This window comes from Apis laboriosa, unplaced genomic scaffold, assembly GCF_014066325.1.
Source record: "Apis laboriosa isolate Shangri-la unplaced genomic scaffold, ASM1406632v1 scaffold104_cov149, whole genome shotgun sequence".
NCBI classification, from domain to species: Eukaryota; Metazoa; Arthropoda; class Insecta; order Hymenoptera; family Apidae; genus Apis; species Apis laboriosa.
The window spans coordinates 2,918,250-2,945,664 of record NW_025220694.1 but is presented as its reverse complement, the minus strand read 5'-3'; the positions used below and the strand labels follow the sequence as shown (position 1 = coordinate 2,945,664).

Genomic DNA, 27,415 nt, shown 5'->3' with positions numbered 1-27,415 from the left:
CATATAATACATATAAATTAATAAATGCAAAATATGTAAATAAAAAATATTTATTTACATATATTTATACGTAAATTTTTTTTATTATTTTTTAATTTTTATTAATTTCAAAGAGTTTTTTTTATAAATTCCGTTTCATTATTATTTATTCTCTATAATAATTTTACATAAACTATTTTTATATTTATGTAAACATCTGCAACCTATTGATAAATAATATTTATTTCATAGCAAAATATTCATAACGATGTAGAATAAAAAAAAGTCTATCAATGAGAAATCCAACCACCATATATTTGTTCAAATTCTTTGGCAATTAGTAGACAAAGATAATCTTGATTAGTTGCAGATATTACCTGCAATAAAATTAAAAATAAATTTTATAAAAATAAAAATTCTAAAAACATATTAGAATTATCTTAAACATATTAGAAAAGCATTAATTTATTAATTACTTGAAATCCGATTGGTAATCTATTTTTATCCATACCCATTGGTATCTGCGTTGAAGGTAAACCCGTTATATTTGCTAATGAACTATATATGCAATTATTTATTTCAAAAATCATTGTTTGTGGAAAAGATGCTGTACGAAAATAGGACGGGCATATTAATATTCCATTATCTTTTAATATATCCTATAAATAACATAAAAAAAATTTAGATTGATACGATATAACAAATATAGATATAAATATGAGATTTTCTAAAAATCTATTTATGTTTATAATCATTAGTATTATAATTATCATAATTATTATTTCACTAGAATAATAATATAAAAAGCAGAAAGATGCAACTGAATATCATTGAAAGAATAAATAAAGATATTAATAGACAAAAATATTAATTAGTTAAGATCTTTTAGAACAACTTTTTTTGAATTAAATATTTTTTGAAAAGTAATAATAGAATTAAAATAAAAGTAAATATCTTTATATTCTTTCTTATAAACAAAACATTTTTATAATAAAATTAAAACTTATACATATGTATATATGTATAATACATATGAATATCATACATTCATCTCTCGAGTGAGTTTTTTTGTAGCATTAATATAATATTGTTTCTTTGAAACTGATATAAATGCATTTTTGTCTATGAACATTTGTATAAGACAGCATGTTTGTGTAAACGATGATAATCCCATTATTGATTTTCCCATTTCAAGAACTGAATTTCTTCCCTAAAAAAAAAAAAATAAATTAACAAATAATTAATTTTCAAAAAATTAAATTAAAGACATGCAAATAATAAAAATATATTATATATTCATTTATTATTAATATATTATAATAATTATTACCTCTATTAGATTAAATTCTTTTAATTCAGAAAATAAAGAGAATGTCATGTATAATATGTTTTTCAGCTTTTCTTTTGGAAACTACGATACAAATGTAATTACTTAAAGTTAAAAATTTTTAAATATTTTTTGATTATATTATTTTAGAATCAAATTATTATAAAATTATTATGAAATAATTACTCTTTGCACGATGGCACCTTTGTTTATTAAATATTGTGAAGCTTTATAGACTATCTCAATTATTTCCTTTGAAGATGATTTTATATCAGGAAAGCTATCTAAGTAAAAAACTTTTAGATTTTTTAATTCAATGGAATCATATGAACGTAAAGGTTTTTCGCATTTGGAAGTTAACACATTCATCATCAAATTAAGATCTTCCGCATATCTTGTCATTGGTCCCATCACTAACATGTAATTGATATTTCCAGTGATCGAAGGCAAATGACCAGCGGTAGAAACAATACCTATGGATAAAGAATCACATATATACATATATTATTAAAAGAATATAAAATTGTGAACATATATTTTTTTATAAAAAATATATTGGTAATAAAATAAAATTTAAATAGGAAATCTAATTTTTTTTAAATTTCAATTAATACATTAATTAATTTGCATATTTTTCATATATTTTGTGGAAACATATGCAATAATATGTAATTCATATGCATCTATTTTTTTTTTTGTAAAATTCAATTATTTAATAAAACTAAAAAATTTATGATATCTTTAACTATTGAAATAATAAGATAGAATGTATGTGATGGATTGTAATTTTATGTAAAATCAATTTATTTTATATTTCATTTTGGATTCGAAAAATTTCAAAATCCTAATCTATAGAATATATATATTAATATATATATACATACTATATAGATACTGAATTATATTAATTCATTGGCTATTGATAATATTATATATTTTATACATTTAGATATCGATTACCACGATGTTTAGAATAAATAAGTAGTAATCACATCCTATTGTCCTGTTGTAGATTGGAAACAAAAATGAAGTAGCGCCTGCACTATATGCGCCTGCAATAGCTAAGATATCAAAAATGCAACAAAAACTGACTATATGTTATATAACTTCAACCATTTAAATTTTAAATGTGCAGAATTAATATTTAAAATTTATCTCTCATTGCTAATATTAGAATTCATTATTAAAAATAAATGGATATACGTAGATTTTACTTCGTTTTTATTTTTAAACAGGTTATGTTAGCGGGATTTGTATATAAAATAGTCTAATGTAACTATTATTTTAAATTTTTTTAAATTTGTTGCTCATCTATACAAATTGTTTATTATTATCAACAAAAATATGCATATAAATTAATATTTATAAAATTAATATTTATAATTATTTAATTCTACTGTCTAAAATTTGACGAAAAATTCGTAAAATGTTTATTTTCAATAACAATTTTTTTTCTTATACTGTGTTATAAATAATATTCTTTAATTATTAATAAAAAATTTAAAAACTTAATAATATTTAATTATTTAATCAAATTATACGATGTAGAATAAAAAAAAAGTCTATCAATGAGAAATCCAACCACCATATATTTGTTCAAATTCTTTGGCAATTAGTAGACAAAGATCTTGATTAGTTGTAGATATTATCTGCAATAAAATTAAAAATAAATTTTATAAAAATAAATTCTAAAAACATATTAAAAACATATTAGAAAAATATTAATTAAAAACATATTAGAAAAGTATAAGATTAATTTATTAATTACTTGAAATCCGAATTGGTAATTATATAATTTGCAATTTCAATAGATATTTGCTTTTTAGCTGTTATCGCAAGTGCCAAATTATAAATTTTTCAAAATTTTTTAAAAGAAATAATGAATTAAAAATTTATAAAAAAAAATTATTTTAAAGATACAATACTAAAATAACATACATCGTTATATGTATGAATCAAATCAAAAACAAAAATATTTGATATATTTAGTAAATTTTGATCAAAAAATATTATATATATATATATATAATATTTAGTAAATTTTGATCAAAAAATATTATATATATATATATATATATATATATAATATTTAGTAAATTTTGATCAAAAAATATTATATATATATATATATATATATATAATATTATATATATATTATTATATATATATTATATATAGGTATTTCATTTTCATTCTCAAAATAAAAAAGATAAAATAACCTATATTATTCCATAAATAAGAATGCATTTCAATTATTTAACTTTTAATAGTAATTATTTTTTTATAATTATTTTTTTATATTGATTTATATTGACTTTATTTATATAAATTATTGAAATAACTGTTAAGTAAGTATATTTTCTATATAATTTATTAAATATTAATAAGACCATTTTTAATACTTTGTTTTCTAATGTTTGCTATTAATTAAAAAATATTGATGTAATAAGTTTTTAATTTAATGCAATTTTATATAAAAAACCGTGCAAAAAAATATATTTAGCGATTTAAAAACATCTATTTATATGCCAATACAAATCAATATAAAATACAGTTTCAAATGATTATTAAAAATTAAATATTTCGTTTGATTTCTTATGATTCATATCATTGTTTCGGGAACAAATCAATCTATAGTATATATAAAAAATAGTATATATAAAATAGTATATAGTGTATATATATATTATTTTTTTACTTAGAATAATCTTCCAAATATATATATATATTTATATATATATATGTTAATGTTAAAGTTTTCAAAAATCTTAAATATAATGTAATTCAAAATTTATAATTAGGTACAAATAAAATCAGAAAGATTTCTAATTTTTAATTTCTAAAAATTCTAAATAATTCAAAATTCATAATCAAATACAAATAAAATTAGAAAGATTTTTTTTTGTATTCCTAAATAAAATGGAAATCAAAAATAATTAAATTGGAACTTCATTATTTTTATAAAAGAAGATATTTAAAAATCAATCGAATATACATTAATTAATAATCGATATTACGAATTTTAGAAATCATCATAGTATGTCCATTCTTAAAACTTTTTTCTATCTCATATAAAAAAATGTTATATTAAGAAAACGAAAATATATAATATTAGTATATATTATATTAATCTCGATATTTGTATTTTATAATACTAATTATAGTGAAAGTGAAGAAAAAAGAATCGCATAAAAAATATTAATTAAAACTGGGTATAAAAAATCCATATAAACAGATTCATTATGTAAAAAGAAACTCTACATAAAAAAGAATGATATAAGTTGAAGAATGAATGTATTTAATATTGAAAAATATATATTTAATTATAAAAGTCTTTATGTATTTTATTTATATATAATCCAATTTCGCTTAGAAATAATACAGTATTTAATAAATTAAACAATTTATATTTAAAAATTTGCTTTATCTTATATTATTTAATCTCTTCATCAATACATACAATCAAAGAAAAAATAAAAAAAAAATAATAATCACATTTAATAATAATTTTAAAAAAGAAGGAAACAATCGTATATTTTCTTTTTAAAATTTCAATAAGAAATTATATACAATAAAAAGGGCGATCAAAAAATATTCAGAAACATCCATTTATATTCCGTTTATATTAATATTCAGAAACTGAAGATTTCTGAGATAATTTCAAATAATATTTTTCTTTATAAAATGAAAACTTTCCTTATAAATATATTAATGAGTTATTAACAAAAAATACTGATTAATTACAAAGCAGTCTAATTAAATTACAACAATAGCGTTAACTACATGCAGCCAACATTACACGAACAAGTTCAAAACGAAAAAAGTATTGAATATAACAAATATTTTTTTATAAAAAATTAATATAAAAATTATATATAAGATATTATATCACGAACTATTACTATTATTTATAAGTAAACTATAATATTCAACATATATATATATATATAATTTCTCATTGAAATTTAATATGTACATGAAAATTTATATTGAATCTTACTTTTCACTATGTATTATTATATATACATATTTTTCTTTGCAGCAAATATTAATCATTTTAAATATTAATATTTATAACTATTTTAAATATTTTATATATTATATTTATTTATTACATTTATATATTACATATTTATATATATATAATAATATAAATATATAATTATATAAATATTTATATATTATATATTTTAAATATTAATGATGAAGATAATGATAGATTAAATTATAAATAAAAATAATTTATTAAACCTAAATGTTTTTATTTCCGTTCAACAAAGATAAAAATTATAAATAATAAATTCAGAAAATTAAATATTCAAATATATATTAACATTTTATTAAATCTATGATTGTATAAAGAAGAAGAACAATTGCTGCTCGATCTTGAATAATTTAATTCAATTACTCGAAAAATTGGGATTTAATCTCTTTTTTTTCTTACATTTAATATATTACACTTATTTAATATAAACTTTATTAAATAAATAGCATTAGATACAAAATTATTCAATATAAATTTCATATATATAACAGTTTATTATTACAAATTTTAACTATAATACCTGTAGTGGGTTTATGACCAAAAATACCACAGAAGAGAGATGGTATCCTTATGGAACCAGCTATATCCGAACCAAGTCCTATGAGTGATGCTCCTGCACCAAGTAATGCTGCCTATAAAATGTAAATATATAATAAAATGTAAATATAATAATATATTTTTTAAATGCACAAGTTATTAATTCCAGACATTCTGATAAAGTTGAATTAATATTATTAACAAAATTTACAAATTATAAATTACAAATAATCAATACAATATTAATAAACTTTTTTTTTCATTATTTCAAAGAAGAAATTAAAATTTTAACAAATAAAAAATTCTGAATTTAAAATCTTTATTTGTAAATTATTAATTAATAATTGCATCATATTAATTGGCAAGAGATCATTAATGGTTCTTAGATATTCATAAGAGGCATAACTTCTTTTTGTCATTATTTGCATCAAAAGATAAAAAAATATCTTGTTTTTATTGTATTATTTAAAGTAAATTATAGTTTTATATAGTATTAAATAAATATATTAAAATATATTTAATAAGTAAGTAAGTATTTCAACATATGGAGATTTATTAATTCTTAAAATTAGAAAATTAATTAAATATGTTTAATTTTATTTTTTTAGAATACTATACTAAAAAAAATGAAATATTCGCTAAATCTTTGAAAATGATAAAATAAGTTGCAGAAAATTAATGTAGAGTAAAATAAAATTATATATTCATCCAAAAAATATATTTAAGAAATCAAGAAATATAAAAAATGATAGTAACAGCAATGATTAAATTAAAAATGTATTTATTTAATTATGAATACAGAAACTATATATGAATATAATGAATTTTAAATTAATTATAAATATAGAATAATGAAATGAAAACAAAAAGTTTAAAATAATATTTTTATAAAATTGCAAATCAAAAAATTGTAAAAAGATTTTTATTTAATTTTATTTTAAATTCAGTTAATAGTTTCAAATTAAATTTTTGATTTATATTTTTATTTTTTATCAAAGAAGCAAAGATTATTGTACAATTTTTTCTTTAAGCTGAATTTCTATTCTGCACTTTCATTCTTTTATTTAGAGAAGAATGATATCTTTCAATATATCAAAAAGAATTAATTTAATAAATGTATTAATTTGAAAAAAATTTTTTACTACTTATTTAGTTTTATATTACATGAAATATAAAATATTAAATAAATAAAATATTAAAGATTTTCCATTTCAAATATAAAATAAAAAGTCGATTTTGAATAGATAAACATTTTATAATATAATTCAACAAAAAAAAACAATATTAATCAAATTTTATATGAGTAAATTAATAATTATAGTTTATATAGTATCACATATTAAATATTTCGTTGAAAAATATTTTTCACGATTAAATAATAAATATAAATGAAAATTACAGTTATTTTTAAAATCTAAAGTTTTTTATATCTTTTGATGTATATCTATTGCTTGTTATATCTATTGCTTGTTTCTATGTTAATCAATTTTAATAAATTTTACAGCATACACTATATAACTAAAATAAATATTTAAAATATATTTTTTCATTAAATAAAAAATTATTAAAAGCGATTTTCATTATTTTTCTTTTGTGATTCCAACAAATTAAAATTTCTTTTTACATGTTATCTAGTAAATTAATCTTTTTAATTTAAAAAAGTTATTATATTTGAAACATCATTTGGAGCTATTGATTTCTTTCTTGATATATGTTACATATATCTAAAAAAAATATTTAGATAAAAATAAGTTTTTAATATCTCATGACTGGAAATGATTGAAAAAAAAAATCACAATTTTGAAAGAAATGAAAGATAAAATTGAAACTGATTAAAAAATTATGACATTATCTATTAAATCAAAACACTGAAATATTTATTGAAATTTATATATTGAAATATATTTATTGAAATATATATATTGAAATTTATATATTTAATAATATATTTATAAATCTTATAAATTTATGTAATATATTTTATAAATCTTACAAATTTTCTTAATTCCATCTGAAAAAAATGTATCATTTATCATATGACATTTAAAAATTTTACAAAATAATTTCTGTGAATATTTTCCTGTCGCAAATAAAAACTGAATTAAAAATTCAGTTATATATAAAGTACAAGAATTCATAGTATCAATACAAAACCAATTTATTACGTAATAAAATTATTATAAAAATTTTAAAATTGTAATCATAACTCATATACAAGCATATTTCCCGCAATTATCTAAGAAATTTAAAAGTATTGATGCATTTTCATTAATATAAAAAGAATTAGGAAGAGCTGATACACTTTAGAAAAAAAAATTGCATATAAAAAAACTAAATAATGTTTTAATAATGTTTCTGTATATTTACATTCTATTCATTAACAAAAGCAAACATAAATTTTTTAAACTTAAACAACAAATATTTTTGATACATAATTGTAAGAGACATGAAACATAAAAACAATTTATTTCATATAAATTTTATAATGAAATATTTTTGTTCAAATGCTTCAACATATTATATGTGATATTATTTAGAATATCACATATAGAAATTTGATATTAAATTCATGCTTTTTTTTTGGAAAATTTGTTTCGAATGTGAATATAATTAATATATATATATATATATATATATACAACAAGATCATAATTAAAATTTGCTGAAATTAATAAATATTCTGAAAGTAATTTTTGTTCTTCGTTTATAAGTATTTGTATATTATGACATATGAATATTATGGTGTTATAAAATTTGGATAAAAAACTGTATTTTTGTCATTTTTATATTTAATTATATATTTAAATAATGTCATTTATTATCAATTTTTTACTTTTTAACTATTGTTTTTATTAGTTTATTTTTATTAATAATTTCCAGTACAGCATTTTTCATATTATCCGATGAATTTATTTGACGATACTTAGATTAATTTAAATCATATCTATTAAAATACAAATTTCATAGCCATTATTTAGTTGAAAAATATTACAAAAAAATGTAAAGTTAAATTATTTTGGAAATATAATGTATGTATTGAATCTTTATTTATGTCTTATACCTATCAAAATATGGAATTTTAAAATATTAATTCTAGCAATATTTAATCTTAAATTGAAAGCAATAAAAATTGATACATATATGTAATAATAAATATATTTTCACGTAAAATTAATGATATTTCATAAAAATCAATACAATATAAAAATATGATGATAAAAATTTTATATAAGTAAAATATACATTTTTTAAAACAAATATATCTTCTTTAAATAATAAAATAGTTTTAAATTATTAAATTTACTTAAACCAATTATAATATACGTGATCTACACAGAACAATCTATAGTGAAGTATATAGGCTTCTCTTTTATTTTTAATATAAGAAATATAAAAATGTATCAAACTTCCTTATGTATCTTCTTAGTCTCCTCTATATGTATGAAAACTCATTTTCTATTCTTATTTATTTTAAAAATAATTATTTATGTAAATCTATAACAGTTTAAAAAATGTAGAATTACAATTTATTATTAAATCTAATATAACAAACTTATGCAAAATGCAGCGTTTTTATTAATATATAAATAAATAAAATAAAAATTAATAAGTAAAAGATCAGTATTATTATTATTGTTGTTATTTTATTATTCTTCAAAAAAATAAAAAATTAAATAGAAGGATATGTATATTTATTTATAAAATTTCTATAATAATTCTATGTATGTATTAAAGATTTAAATTTTAAATTCAATTCAAGACAACAAAAAAATGAACTGTTGAAATGTATAAATATTTAATATCATTTTAAAGATGTAATGAAATAAAATAAATAGATAATATTCCTAAAAATATTGCCTAAATAATAATTTACCATAATTGTAATTAGAATACTTCGATGAATGAATACGAAAAAATTATCATCGTTTTCGAAATGTCATCGTTGACTTTTTTTATTTAAAAAATTCTTTTTTATATTGTTATTCCATAATTGTTATTAATATATATATATATAATAAAAAGAATTCAAACTTGCAAATGCTATAAGTTATCATATCCGTAAATATAATAAACGATGATATCGATTCTTTGAAATAAAAAAGTCAATGATCACATTTCTAAAACAATGAAAATTTTTTCATTTCCATTCATCGAATTATTTTAATTACAACCATTGCTAATTCAAATACATTCATTATTAATAATTATATTTAATATAATGTAATATTTCTATTCTTATGCTATAATATATTTGTTATAAAAGTTGTCCAATATTCACACAAGAAGTAATTTTGATAGAAAACACAGATTTATAATTAAAAATTATAAATTTTTTATTGATTCATAAAGTATACAGTATAGGGTTATGGAAAAGCGTAAATGGCCTCCATGGCTTTCCTAACACATACGCATTCTTTTGTTGAAATTTTCTATGATCATTTTGCCTAAATATGGCTGAATTTCGTTGATACAGCTCTTAATTTCCTTTTTCAAGGCATGAAAGATTGTGAGCTTGTCGATATAAACCTTAATCTTCAAAAAATCTCAGAGAGAGAAAAAAATCCAAAAAATCGACGTTAAATTGTACGATCTGCGCGGCTAATTTTGATTATTAAAACAGGAAATTACACTGATTTTTCTGATAACCAGAAAATGATTCAGTAATTAAATTGTTTTTCGGGCTATATGGCATGTGGTACCACCACATGCTTGTTTCTTGTTGAAACCACATATCGTCTACATCCATATTTTGCAATTTAGGCACAAAAAACTAGACCATATCGCGATAGCAAGCACCATTAATTATTATTGCCTGACCAGCCGCATTTTCGAAGAAGAATGGTCCAATGATGTCTACAGCCCAAAATCCGCACCAAACAAGATAAATTTATTTCTCAAGAATCATTCATGGATTTCCTGAATCCCAAATGCGATAATTTTGTCGATTAACTTGTTGATTAATCTATCAAGATGAAAATGAACTTCATCGGTGAAGATAATTTTATTCAAAAAATACAAATTGTAATTGCCAAATCTTATTTTTAAAATATTGTTCAACAATAAAAAAATGTTGTTTCTTCGTGTAGCACTTCATTTTTAATCCTAAACTTAGCGCTTAATTTTTAATAATCATACTGTCTTTTTTTTTTTCATTAGCAACACTACCAAATGGTACAAAATTCAAATCTTGAATTTTGAGACTCTTTATAAGATACTCTTTATATATAAGCAATATTAATATATAAATATATTAATATAATATATGATTTGAAGGATTGATTGCAAAAAATTAAATAGTATTTAATTATATAATAATAATTTTAACAAAGTTAAACTAAAAAGTTTATAACAATAATTTTAATTAATAACAATAATTTAATAAAATTAATTAATTTGCTATACAAAAATATTGATTGAAGCTTATTTATTAAGTTATAACAATTAAAATTTGTATTAATGAAATCAGATGAAAATGATTCGTACTATCTCCGTCGTACTGTTAGTTCCGTTTGCATTTTGTTTTATCTAATGCAAAATTATAATTGAATAAATAAGCCTCAAATAATATTTTTATATACTAATTTTTCTGTTTGTTCATTTTAGAATCAACTTTTGAAATGTTCTACGAACATATACTATATAAATATACATAATTTCACAATTTTACCATAATTGTTAAAATTTTATAATTTTACCATAATTTATGATTTTTTATTATATAAAAGAAAAATTGAAATTAATATAAAAATGCAAATAACATAATTAATATTTACCTCACCTCCTGATGATCCTCCTGGTGTTCTTCTTCTATCATATGGATTTAATGTATGACCATAAAGAAAATTATAACTATGTAGACTTGTACAGAATTCAGAAGTATTACTAACTAACAAAGGAATGGCTCCAGCATCTTTTATTATTTTTACTGTAGATCCATCTGCTAAAGCCTTTATTCCCTTTCTTAATAAGGAACCTCCAGTATAACTCATTCCTAATTTAAAAAAAAATTATTATTTCAAAAATTAATCATATGATTTTGATAAAAAAACTTGATATGATATTAAATTTATTGAAAAAGAAATATAGAATAAATCATATTCTCCATTCTAAATATGTTTTAATTTTTTCAACAAATCAATTTTTGAATTTAAAACACTCTGCTAAGAATTCAATATTGGATTCTTTGATTAAATTTATTGTATTATACAGAATTATTAGTATATTTGTAAAACACTTTTGAAAAATTGATTCAAAGAAGCCGAAACAAACACGAAAATTGACATATACGAAAATATCAGTAAAAACTTATTTATTAGATTATAATCAAGTTTGAAGTTTACATTAGATGAAATGAGATAAAGAAAATAAAGTAAAATCATATTCTCGTTTTACTTCATTTAACACGAATTTAAATTACTCATAATTTAATAAATAAATTTGAACTAATTTTTTTGTATATTAATTTTTGGTTTCAATCTTCTAAAGATATCTAATAAATATATTAACATCTTATATTTAGTAAAGAATTTTATATTATAATATTTAATAAAGAATATTAAAGAATTTTTAAATATTTTAAATTATTTTTTAAATTATTTAAGAAAAAAAGATACAAAAGAGGATATTCTATGTTTTAATTAATTTTATCTAATTCTTCATATATATATATACTATATATCATAAAATATACATATATATACTATATATCATATTTGATGATATTTATTATGTATATACATATATGTACATATGTATATACATAATAAATATTAATATTTATATAATAGACATAATATTTATGTCTAGACAATAATAGATATCTATCTATTATATATATACATATGTATATTTATATATCTAAACTTAAATGTTTTAATTTAAAAAATGAATATTTCATAATTATTGTTTCATTAAATATATCAGATCATTACCTGATAGACAACAACTTTCTTTAATAGTAATTGGTACACCATAAAGTGGTTTTTCCTTTTCCAATATGTGTATAATGAATTTTCCACTTTTCAACTGTTCATCGTATAATTTTGCTTCATTTATAGCTAGCTCGAACCTGTCTTCTATTACTGCGTTTATAAAAGGATTTACTTCTTGGATACGATCAATATATGCTTTCACTATTGTTTCACTTTTAAGCTATATTCAATGAACAGAATTATTTTTAATCATAAAAAAAACTGTAATCAATAATGCGTTATCAATAATGAAATTAAATTATAAATTATAAATTATAAATTATAAATTTGAATTAATATATATTTTGTTATTTTAAAAAAAGCTTTTTATTTTGACAAAAAAAAAGAAAAAAGAAAAAATTAAAAAATTTATTGTAATAATAACAAGAAATTATGAGATAATTGTAAAAATATAAATAATAAAAAAAAAGTAAAAATAGATTAAAATAAAATAATAGAACTTATATATTTTACCATTATATTATTACATATTTGTAAGAAATAATTTGTGATTAATTGCTTACATCTCCGTTTCTGATCTTTCTTGCTATTGTAGTTGCACTTAATCTTAATAAAGGATTTTTAATTGGAGGTATATTCGGTAGTCTTTTTCTATACATAAACCACAATATAGGTCGTATAAATATACTAATAATATTCATTATGAATATAGACAATTTCATATATAATGACATTTTTTCTGTAATGAAAAATAAATTTATTAATTTAGAAATTTTTATTTTTTAGAAATAGAATTATGTTTATTTTTTATGATTAAAAATTGAAAAAAAAATCTCTTTTATACTCATTTTGAATACAACGATTTATGAATCACAATTTATGTGTAAATATGTTTTAAAATTGCGTTCAACTCGATAAGATATTTATCGAATAGAATCATTTTTAATATTTTATTTTATTTTATTTTATTTTTATTTTATTTCAATATTCAAACATTATAATATTTTATCGATTCTTTATATTTAGCCATAATTAAATTAATAAATTTTTTGTTTTTCTTATAATAAAGCATATTCTACTTAATGAAAATTTTATTTATTTAATTTAATTAATGTATTATTATATAATAAATAAATAATATATTAATAAATGTATTATTTTTATATTGCTAAAATATTCGTAACAAATTTATATCAATTTATTTAAATAATAATTCATTTAAAAAGTTATGTATTATGTTCAATTGTTCCTCTTTTTTATATGTTTTAAATAGTTTAATAATTATTTTTTGTTAGATTTTTTAATAGTCTATGTGTTAGTATGTTTTATTCTTATTTTAAAAAAAATTATCACATTTTTTAAATATGTATTATTGTTTTTTATATTTTACTGATTCAATTTATTGATTTTAATAAGAATAATTGCACAAACATCATCTTAATTTGATAACATATATTTGTAATGTGATATTTGTAAATTATTCTCATTAATTGCATTCTTCGATTTTATAGTGTATTTATAGTGATTTTATATTTTACAATATTCAAAGAATAAATTAACAAACTTTTCATTACATTATTATATATTAATACAATAACATACTATATATTACTTAAATCAATAAAATTTTTATTTGTAATATTTTATATTTATTTAATATATTATTTTATATATTATTTAATATATTAATTTAATATTTTATTATATTTTATTATATATTTAATATATTTTTTAATATATGTTATATAAAAAATCTATTGATTTATGGTTAAAGTATTTAAAAACATTTTCGACTATGAACAAACACTAATAAGACTCTTTAATTTAACTCTTTAATTTAAAATCATTTAATTTGATCAGTTTTATGCTAAAAAATCAAAGAAATTTCCACAAAAAAACATAATTTTTTTTAAAATAAATAAATAATAACATATGAATATATAAATATAATATATGAATTTATATAATTCATTATGATGATTAAAAATATTAAAAAAGAATATTATTCATAACAAATTATTTATAACTTCGATCATATTGATCTTTGATCTTTGATCATTGATCTTTGTGATTTTATTGTACAAAATCACTATAGAATAATTATTTTCGTATATTAAATAAATTATTATTGAGATTGAAAGAAACTTTTTAATGAAATATTTCATTTTTTAGTAAAATAAAATACAATTTTGTTAATAATATTTAAATTACCAAAGCTTTGTTTTAACTTTTATATCAACAAAAATATGCTTTTTAAAATCATACAAAATAATAATCATGAATATTATCTTTAAAATAATAAAAATAATAATGTATTAAAAATAATCTAATAATAATATTGTGTTTCAAGATCGATAAATGTGTTATATCTATATCAAATAAATGGATATTGTAACTAATAAATAATAATAAGTAATAACACAATTAAAATATGCGAAATAATGTAAATCATAAAAGAAACAATGAAATTCTAATAAATAATGAATTGAAATCTATAAGAGCAATATGCAAAATTTTTTCTCAAAGGTATTTACTTGCGAAAATTCTAGTTATTATATAATAAACGATTAGAAAGGGTTACTGGGAGAAGATAAGATAGTTTTTCGAAAGAAAAAATCGGTTTTTTTAAAAAAAAATAATTATAAGTTATATTTGCATTTATAAAGAAAATTTAGAATAAAATAAAATTCTTCTTAAATCTCAATCAATGATCTCAAATCTTTGCCTTCTTTCGAATTCCATAAGTCACACTTATAACATAATAATAGTAATAATCTAATAATTACATAAATCATTAATAACATTGAATCATTAATAATATTAATTAATATAATTAATTAATCTTTTAGAGGAAATCAAAAATCATAACACCACTTATCGGAATCACAATTCCAGTAAACATATATTTTTGTTTCTACATTTAAAATAAACTCAATTTTTAAGTTGGATAAATGCTAAAAAATATAAAAATATAAAAAATAATTGAATAAAATGAAATAAAATGGCAAAATTTAAAAATTATAGATCGAAGTGGTAGATTTGAAAGAACAATTTATATATTTATAATAACAGCAAGTTGTTATAGTAAAATGCATTGAGTTATAATAAGGAATAATTAGTCTCTATTGGCATATATAATTTGTAAAAATATTGATTTATAATATTATATTGACTTAATATATTGATTTATTATATTATATTTTCATATGTTATTACAACATATAAATGTCATCTGATAAAATGAATAACTATTATAATTAATAAAAAAAATGAATCATTAAAAATCAATCTATCATTAGCGTTAAATAATCGAAATAAACGAAAAAATATTGAAAAATATTTACTTGATTAAATTATATATTATATTAAATTCTTATATACAATTAAATTATTCACTTTTACAGATGCTATTAAATGAATGATATTGAATATTATAATTTATTTATTGTTCGATATAATTCGATATAATTTTTTTATTAAATTTTTTATAAAAAAATATTTATTATATTCAACACGTTTTCTTCGATATTTATATTTATTATTTGTTTTTGCTCAGTAAAACATAATCAACGTAACTGAATTAGGCTATGCGCTCCGTAATTGGCCAATGTTTTTTATTAATAACTTAACAAAAATTTTAACGAAAATTTTTGCAAAAGAAAATGTTTAAAATTACCTTAGGAATCTCCAATTAACAGATACATTTTTGAGATATCTTATATAGAAAACATACATTATAACATAAAATGCATATTGATCTTTGCATTCTCATTAAATAGAATATATATTTTATCATAAAAAACAAAAAATTTGTTAATTTAATTATTGTCAAATATAAAATAATAATAAATAAAATATTTGAATATTAATAAGAATCTAATTCATTAATTTTATAATATTCTTCTGTGCTGAATAAAGAATTTTGCAATCATTTCGATCATTTCTTACGACAATAACATAACTAAAAATTTACAGTTTTTTATTATTAATATAAGAAGTTTAGTTTATACTTATAGTTTTGTTTATACTTTGTATTAATAGAACTTTGTAAGTAAGCTTTCAAATACAAAATACAAAATTTTCAATACAAATTTCAAATTTGGAATTTAATGAGATGTTCTTATACATTTTTATAAAAATTGAAAACATTCAAATTTTTTTTCTTTAATGTGTTTTTCTGTTTTGCTTTTTTTGTTATCATTGCTAAGAAAATGAATAATTTCTATATTCATCAATCGTTTCAATTCGAAAAATATCATTGATAATAAATCGTATAATTATAAAATAAAAATAATTATAAAATCATAATTATAATCTCATGAAAATTATATTGTTTAATATACATAATATACATGCATAATATACATGCACATACTGTATATGATTTCCATCATATATGTATAAATCACGAATGTTAATTTACGAATCGCTATATGAAAAAGAACTTAAATATTTTAATTGAAAAAAAATTAAAATTTGTTGTAATAGCTCTGCAAAATTAATTACTTTTTAATAAAATTTAATATTCTTACATGTTTCTTTCTAATCAGTTTTTATCAATATGAATATAATATATTTGATCAAAAATTTAAATTTAAACTCTAAAATTAAATTAAACTTGCTATATATTATATTATTTAAAACTTTAATAATTTGGTATTCTAGAGTTATTATAGATTTTTGAATTTAAATTGTGTTTTTTGGAATAAAAATTATAATATTGTTCAGACACTGAGCAAATGATATCCAGATAAATAGATGGCTTAGGATAATGCTGTAAGCACAATGCCATTTTTAAGAGAAAAATTTGGTAATCACTTGTTTTGCACATTCGACATGGCTAAAATGTCAATATAGTCTTAGTACCTGAAACATTTATAGCCATTCCAGTCTCAACGGCAATTAGCATCATTTTATCTGAAAAGAATTACTGCAAACATGTGCGAAAAACAGCTTTCTGGGAAAATAACGGACTTATGAGTGAGGCATAATCTCTCGGATTCATTCTAAGCAGCTTTCTTAAGCTGCCACTTAACCAGGAAGTCCGCAACGTTGGACTTGTATACGTTTGCACATTTGTATACTCTCACTGAAGATCTGCAAGCTCACGAGTGCAACATGGCAGGAACTTTAGAGGATACCTGTGTGGTGGAGGAGAATCCTTTTTAAAGAGAATCCTTAAAAACATGCGATTTTTAACATGCGAATTATAAAAATCAGAATTACAAAAAGCAAGCAAGAACTATCAACACAAAAACCTTCAGAACTCTTTGAACTTCAAAGTTTAATGAAGTTAGTGGTACATTATTGCTATATGGATTTTGCCTTTGATCATCTGATGAATCGAACTTGTCAACTTCATAATAATTATTTTTATATAATTATATTCCATAGCTCCAAGAACGGGTTGGAGTTAACATTTTGGTCCTTCGAGCTGGAATTAACGATTAGATTTATAACTTGTGAAGTATAAAATTTGTGCTGTAAAAATTTGTCGTGCTGTTAGTGCAAGACAAAAAGTTTAAAAACAACTTTGAGACTGTTATCGTAGTGAAATATATCCCTGCCAGATTTTATCTGCACTCTTGTCTTCTGCCAAATTGCAGATCAACGAATTCTGAAACATCTTCATGCAATATATAAGGGATATACCAGTTAGATGATCATTTTGACTATTTTAATCTATCCTTACATAAATTTATTTTACTAAAGTGTATCGAAGCCGTATTAAAACCTCTCATTAGAGAACGTGCCTCATACAAATCTGCATTGACTCGCTTAAACAAAATAATCTCAATCTTTAAAGCCTTTGATGCAATTCAAAGGGCTGTGATTAATTAAATTAGAAGAATAAGTAAAAGATACAGAATTTGAAACAATTCATGCTGTAGTACGAGATGAATTTGGAAACTCGTATTGCGAGATAGTTGGTGCTACTGAGGGAGTTTATACCCCAATGACAAGGATATGATCATATTCGAGTTTAACGTGCCATACTTACATCTATAATCTCAAACAATAATTCTGACATACATTCTAGAATAAAATTACCAATAATACCGACTTTTGACGGAAATTATAATCTTTGGATAAAGTTTAGAGACACATTCGAATCATTGATACACAATAATGACGGATTGACAAATATTGAAAATTTTCATTATTTAAATTTTTATTATTTTAAATTAATAATTATTTCATTTCTCAAGAGCGTTGCGGCTAGAATTATATAGTTTTTCAGCGTTTCTGAAGATAACTATACGATTGCATGGACGACATTATAAATTTACAAAGACAAAAAATTCTTGAAACAAATCATATATATGATTTGTCACTCTTTGAGACATACTTATATAAAATAAGGAATCATTTTATGGACTGAGATGGTTACTAGACGATACGAATAATAATTGGCATTACAAGTTTTAGGAGAGCCTGTAAATTCTTGGGACACTATTAGTATTCATTTGTTGACAACTAAACTAGAACAATGATAAAAAAGGAATGGGAAAGAACTGAATTGACTATAACTGGGGATGTTAAATTGTTAGATTTAATAAAATTTCTGGAAATCCAGTGTAAGTATCTAAAGAAGATGATGGTAGAAAAACCACTGTTACAACTTTTTAAGTCACAGGTCATAAACACAGGTATTCGAATCCGGGTGGGACAAATAGTCATGTACTGCAATCCCACAAATCCTTGCTCCTTGTGCAATAAATCACATAATCTTTCGCAATTTAAAGGAATTTGTTGAATTTAAAGGATTGTTTTCCAGCATACGAATCATGTATATACAATATACAAAATTGGCGCATGTTTTAATTGTCTGAATACTGAGAATAGAAACAAGAAATGTACATGCGGTTCTTGTAGAATTTGTAGCAGGAAACACAATACTCTTTTGCATGTTGAACATAGCAATAATAATAGAGTACGAATTGATTTTGCAATATTGACTGCACCTGCGACAATAGCAGACAAGAAAATAATGAACGAGACACAACAGATAAAATCTACAGCCCTATCATATTTTTTGCAATCACCATCCGAATAATTTTGTCCACGGCAATAATGATTGTAAAGGATCAATGGATTCAAATACGAGTATAAAACATTATTGGACTCAGGCTCTCAGTCAAATTTTACAACTACTGCAATGGTAAAGAAACTTGGTTTACCTTGTACTGAGTCGGACACGTGCGTTATGATAATTGGAGCTTTCACACGCGAGGTACAATATAAAAATAGCGTCGAAATATAATTTTTCGTCGCATCATTTCGTATTTCATACTACCAAACATAACTGAAAATATATCAACTCAGCGTTCCACCGTACACAAAAAGATTCGCAGTCATTATGCAATTCATTATTAGTGACAAATGAACCTCAATAAGTAGGTCGAATTTTGGAATATAAAAATGGTATATCCAATAATTCAAATTCATTTGTAAATGATCCAGCTGAAGAACATTTCGTACATTTCGTAGAACACTATTCAACAATAACAATGACGGACGTTTTGTTGTAAGAATTCCATTTAAGAAAACAATAAATAATTTAAAGGACTCTCAAGACCAGACACACAAAAGATTCTTATCACTTGAACAAAAACTCGATAAACATCCGGAATTAAAATAACAATAATACAAATAATTTACTTGCTGCCCAGCTTACTACCGTACATTGCTACCTGTGGGGTAGACTATGCAGGTCCGTATTCAATTACGTACGAAATTACGAAAATGTACTAAGGTCAATATTAATTACATCTGCTTATTCGTATATTTCGCAACAAAGGCGCTTTATATTGAATTAACCACTGATCTTTCTATAAATGCTAAACTATTTAAGAAGATTTATTGTATCGAGGATTATGCCACGATATTCGGATAATGGAATTAACTTTATTGGAACATGAAATGAATTACTTGAATTTAAAAGAACAAAGAAAGAAGTTCAGAAATAACACAATTTCTTTTAAATAATGAAATATAATGATCCCTTCTCGTGCACCTCATTTCGGATGTTTGTGGGAGAGCTCTATTAAGTCAGCGAAACAAGTAATCGGAGATGCGATACTGCTATATGAGGAATTATATATTGTCTTGATACAAATAGAGACAGTCCTTAATTCCTGCCCTTTAAGTTCCTTATCATCCGATCCCGATAATTTAACTCCATTGAAAGTGTCCTTGATCATTTTCTGGTCAGTGATTCTTTGCCCCCCTTGCATCTTATCTGTAAAATATAACAATGAACAGACTGAACAGATTCCAGATTATTCAAAGGAGTACAATAATTTTGGAAGCGTTGGCATAGTATATTTGTAGAATTATCAAAACAACTCCACCAAGACAACAATAGTGTGTAACGTCAGCTGACAAATTCGGACCCGTATAATGATTATAGGGATAGTAATTCCTATAAGGACAATAATTTCCCATCACTACAATTAGAACAAATCCTGGAACTACATCCTGGAAAGGACAAAATCGCCAGAGTAGTAACAATCAGAACAGTTGAGAGAATAATTAAAAGGCGAGATCAAAATCTGTATTTTACCTATGAACGAATATTTTATGCGTATATATAATATTCTATGCGCAACTACATCACTCCAAGATATAGAAACAAAAAAACATCAAAAGTTAACTTAATAGGCTCATAATTTGTTAATATAATTAATATAGTTGTAAACCATTTAGTTTTAGAATTATGTATTATAATTTACAATGTATTGCATGAATTGATTTCGCGCATTTTACTTATTATCAGACTGTCAATTTGCATTGTAATTGAACGCAACGCAAGGCATATTCAGACATTAAATAGATGATGTCCAGATAAAATGGTTTAGGATGATGCTGCCAAGAACAATGTCATTTTTAAGAGAAATTTGGTAATCATTTATTTTGCACATTTAGAAACAATTCGGCATGGCTAGAATATCAATATGATCTTGATACCTGAGACATTTATAACCATCCCAGTCTCAACGTAGTCAGCGTTATTCTATCTGAAAGGAATTATTGCAAACATGTGCGAAACAGTTTCCTGGAAAAACAATAGACTTGTGAATGGCATCCTGAGTGGCTCCTTGGATTCATTCTAGGAAGTTTTCTTTGGATCGGGATGCCGCTTAACCAGGTAATTGGTCTGCAGCGTTATTGGACACCTATGTATCTCTGATACTCACTGAAGATTCACAAGCTCGAAAATGGAAAATGGCGGAGGCTTCAGAGGATACCAATGTGGGGAAGAACCTTTAAAAATGTTCGAGAATTACAAAAATCAGAATTACAAAAAATAAGCAAGAATTATCAAAACAAGAACTTTCAGAACTCTTTGAACTTCAAAGTTTAGTGAAGTTAATGGTACATTATTGGTATATGGATTTTGCCTTTGATTGTCTGTATGAATTGAATTTATTAACAACGAATTTCGTAATAATTATTTTTATATAATTATATTTTATAACTCCAGGAAGGTTGGAGCTAATAAACATTTTGTAAATATAATTCCAAAAAATATCTAAAAAAATGCTATCGCAAAGATTCGGGGAAAATATAAAATCTCAACTTCGAGAATACAATTCAGCAATAGGAAGATGTAGATTTCAAGTATTAAATATTATTAAGAATGTGTTTATATTATCTGAAATAATTGAATGTAAAATACAAAGATTTTTGCATGTCATTAAATGCTTATATGTAAACAATATGTAGCATAATGATGATATAAGCATTTGCAATTAGTAATACGTAAGTATGTTGCATAAGTAATATCAGATTGTGCATATTACATAATACAAATTAATTTTTAATAATATTTATAGTCACATTAATATAATTGATTATTTTATCATAAAATAATATCTAATTTTATTATTTAATCCAATTAAAATCATATTAAAACAGCATTTAAAAATAGTCACACATTATACTGCAAAAATTAATTTCTTTTTTTTCAAAATTATTGCAATAATGTTTAATAAATATGTTCAATTTTTGTTTATACATCATAAAATTATAATTAATATAAATATGACATTTAATCAATTTTAATGTTGAATTTATTATATAACAATATCTTTTGAATGCATGAATTATAGTTAAGATTTCATATTTTTTAATATTCGTTTGCCTTCTATAAATTTCATTAATTTTCATTTCGATCGAATTCAGAATCATTCAGAAATATAATTCGTTTCGGAAATATTATTACAATATTATAATAGATTACTTTATCATATTTTTTTAATTAGAATCAAAAAAAACACTGATAGTAAAATTAATCATTGTTAAAACATTCAAATTTTGTTATAAAAGGATTTAGTTTATATTAGTAAAGCCTTGTAATTCTATGTATCTAACGATGAAAAAATATAAGATAAAAATTATGATTTCTTTATTATTATAACTTCATTAAAAATTAAAACAAATTATCGAGAGAAAAAGAATGAAAATAATTGATCAATTTATCATGTCACATATTATAGATCAATTATCTAATTCCAATTTTTTTTTATAAAATATATTACATTATTTTTGTATTATTTTTTCATTTTCATGATATTAATATATAAAATGAGCCATCTAAATATCTCGGATGTTATTGCAGATAGAAAAAAATGTGAAAGATATTGATAAAAATATTTGATAAAAATATTAATTTGATATAAATAAATATATAGAGACGTCAACAATTTTGTTTTTTTAAATAGAATAATTTTTTTTACAAATCATTTAGTAAATATTTTAAAATGCATATAATTCAAAGTTATTTAAAGTCATTGAAAATCGACTACAAGACAAAATAATTTATTTTGTGTAAGTGATAAAATTCTTTAGTTCTTACAATTAATAATGTAAACAATAAAGAATAAATGTTAACAACAATATAACAATAGAAATCATCGAATATAATCCATTTTATTACACTATATGCTTCATTATTTATCTTGTATTCATGTATTTTATTGTTAATTTGGAATATTCTATTCATCTATGGCTTATTTTTTTAAAATATATTATTCAAAAGTGCAAAAAGTAGATATGGTTCATATTTATCAAATACTGTCAAATTATGAGAAACAATTTGTATGCAGATTTTTTAAACATGTTAGATACTTATTACAAATATTATAAAAAATTTTCAAGAAATTGAAAAAATAGTACTAGTAAATAAATCATCATTAAAATTAGATTTGCTCATATTTTTTTTTTTTATAATTGATCTTTAACTGTTTTGAATGATCATTGAATCATAGATTATTGTATCTTAAAATATTTTACCAGAACTATGTAAAAAAACATATCATTCTATTTAAAAAGAAGAAATTGATTTTCATAACATTTACATGACATTTTATATCACGTAACATCATATATTTATCAAAAACTATTTACATCAAATTATGTAAGTGTCTATTATGTAAAATTTTATATATTTTAATTTTATATATTTTCCTACTAAAATAACTAACAATAATAATCAAGATAATCAAATGGCTTAAATATAATTCAATTTGCTTCATCTAATTATATATATTATTATATATATTATTATTATATATATAATAATAATATATAATAATATATAATAATATAATAATATATATATAATTATATATATTATATATATTATATTATATATATAATTATATATATTATCTAATTATATATATTATCTAATTATATATATTATGTGCAATTATATAATATAAAGATTAATATTAATATAAAATTAAGATAACAATAGAAATTATATAATTAATATAATTAATATATAATATATTCCAGAAAACTTAATTAATTACTTTAGCGATTTCAAGCAACTTTTTCTTTTGCAAAAATTTTTGTTTCAGTTTTATTAAACAAGTTATTAACAACAAATACTGGTCAATCAAAATGCGTATACTTACCGCATCGTGATAATAACATATTGTCAACGAATTGTCGGACTTGAATAAACAGATATGATTTATGTATATTAAAATCAGGATTGTTGAATAAATTCCTTTGTAAAATTTTGTTCAGATTCTTTGTGAGCTATACAAATAGGATAAAACATATTTATAATTTTATAATATTTATTATATGAAATAATGTAGAAAAGTTATGACAATTTTTAAAAATATTAATATATTATAAACATAATATTAGATTAAAAATTATAAAAAAATATTTAATAAAAGAAGAATAACCTTTGCATAATTTACAAATTTTTCAATTTTTGTTATCCAAAAATTAATATAGCTTAAATAATAATAAAAAACAAGATGTACTTTTTTCCAAAATATTCAATTTTATATTAGATAAATAATTATTTCTCATATTGTACTACAACATTTTTAAAATTTCAATTAAATTTCAAATAAAGATCAATTAAAAATGACCTAAAATCAAAAAATTAATTCTGACGTAATTCATATAAAATATCTAAATAACATATGCATATTAATTGTTCGTTCAGATTAATGTTCAAGTAAACAATGATCAATTTCGTTGCCATTACATTTGTATGATTTGGTAAATTTATATTTATATATACATATAAATATTGTATTCATATGAATATAATTAGAATACAATGGATTCAATATTCCATTAAGCGAAATACAAAATTTTCAGCATGAAATAAAGAAAATATCTTTACTTGTAAATTGAATTTAGAAGAAAAATTAAATATAGAATTCGATGAATACAATTTAAAATGATTAATATCTATTATAATATATAATCTCCTAATTAATCTAAATAATTAATTTTACTTATATCAAGTAATTTTTTAAAATGTTGAAATATTAATTTTCTTTAAGGATATATATGTTAGATGTTGGCAGAACATAAAAAACATTGCGTTGATACATTATGTAAAATTATTATCGTCACTATTTTTTCCTTATATTTTAAATAGATTCTCAAAGTATTTAATTATTTTTTTTATTTTAATAACTTAACTTATTTGTAACTTATTTTTTTATTTTAATAACTTAACATATTTGTGTACCATTTGTATATCATTTATTATATAATATTATTTTTCAAAATTAATTTTAAATAAATTTTATTTTTAACGATTAAATATATTTTTAAATATTTATAGTAAATATTTTTACAAAAGTGATTTAAATACAGATCTCTAATTCATTTTATTTGTATTATTTTTTTAACTTTTTTAACGTTTTGTTAATGTTGAAATTAATCCTTAATAGTAAAAGATATTTTGATCATTTAATAATTCTTACCAAAATTCATATAAAAATATTATTATAAAGAATTTGTTAAAATGAAAAAATGATCAAAAATTAAAAATGATATTTAGAAAAAGAATTTTGAAGCTTAATTTCCTATTTTTCGTATATTAATCAAAAATCATAGTTTCAAATTTGTATTAAAAAAATACGAATACATATTATTTCATGTATTTAAATATATATTGAATACATTGTTATTTATGCATATCTAATATTAATAAAATAAATCAGTAGTCCATTATACGAAAAAAAGTTTTTATTTCATTACTTTCTTCTATTAAATTTAAAATTGTATTCACATATTCATAATTTCAATCAAGAGAATTTTAGTAATTAAATTTTAATATTTAATATAAATTTCAATTAAATAATTTACTTAATACTTAATAATATTGCTTAATATTATCTAGTAATTTAATATTGATTAAATAACAATTAAATAATTATAAATATACATATCTATGTACAAAGTATTTTGTTTAACTGAATATAATCTTACAAGAAATTAAAATTATCAAAGAAATATTTTAATAAAATTTGACTTAAATATAATTCAAAAATATATAAAATTCTATTATTTAAAAAAAAATAAAGTTGAGATTAAAATTTTTCTCACCATTTAATCTATGAAAAAATTTATATATATATATGATTATATATATAAATTATAATCATATTATATTATTATATATATAAATTATAATCATATATGTATATGATTATAAAAATTTTTTTATATATGATATTCTCCTTTAAATCAAATAACTTTCGTCAAAATATTTTTTATATAACTTTTGTGAGATATTTGATATACATAATTAAACAAAATACTTTATAATCACGGTTGATATAATCGAATATTTTAATTATTATATTATAATTTTAATTATAACTGATAATAATAATTGCATTTAATTTTATTGCCAACTATTTTTCATTACAAGTAATTTATAAAAATTCCTTTGTTTATAATCGATATTCTAAATATAAAATTAAAAAGTTTTATATAAATGAAAACTTTTGGTCTTACCTTATTTACTTGTTTTTCTTCTTCCAAATAATCAAAGAATTAATCAAAGATAATTAAATAATTGATTAAAATTCAAAATAAAAATGCACAAAAGACCTCAATCTTCTTATTAAATGATTAATTTAGAAACTCTTTTTGACTTCTAATGTGTAATTTAATTTTTAATAAATAGTTCGCACTATACTTTTAATAAAATACTTTTATAAAATACTTTTATTAAAATCGATCGTAATAATTTTAAATTAGACTGATTCTGCTTAGATTTTTAAACGTTACTGACACATTATATACTACTGTGTCGCT

General features: G+C 20.1%; 1 protein-coding gene across 2 annotated transcripts; it reads right to left on the bottom strand.

The window, feature by feature from the left end:
• Positions 1-149: 149 nt before the first annotated feature.
• LOC122720349 (fatty-acid amide hydrolase 2-B-like) lies at positions 150-27,400 on the bottom strand. 2 transcript variants are annotated; one of them, XM_043947032.1, is made up of 11 exons: positions 27,113-27,400; positions 24,748-24,874; positions 13,384-13,559; positions 12,821-13,040; positions 11,663-11,880; positions 5,872-5,983; positions 1,493-1,779; positions 1,310-1,390; positions 1,025-1,189; positions 456-638; positions 150-356 (listed from the first exon to the last, which is right to left on the bottom strand). In XM_043947032.1, the coding sequence occupies exons 2-11, from the start codon at positions 24,764-24,766 to the stop codon at positions 270-272; spliced, it is 1,548 nt and encodes a 515-aa protein (XP_043802967.1). In that variant the 5' UTR covers positions 24,767-24,874; positions 27,113-27,400; the 3' UTR covers positions 150-269. The 2 variants fall into 2 exon arrangements, with proteins under 2 accessions (XP_043802967.1, XP_043803054.1); XM_043947119.1 differs by lacking the exon at positions 24,748-24,874 and having other exon boundaries at positions 27,113-27,399.
• Between the last annotated feature and the right edge of the window lie 15 nt (positions 27,401-27,415).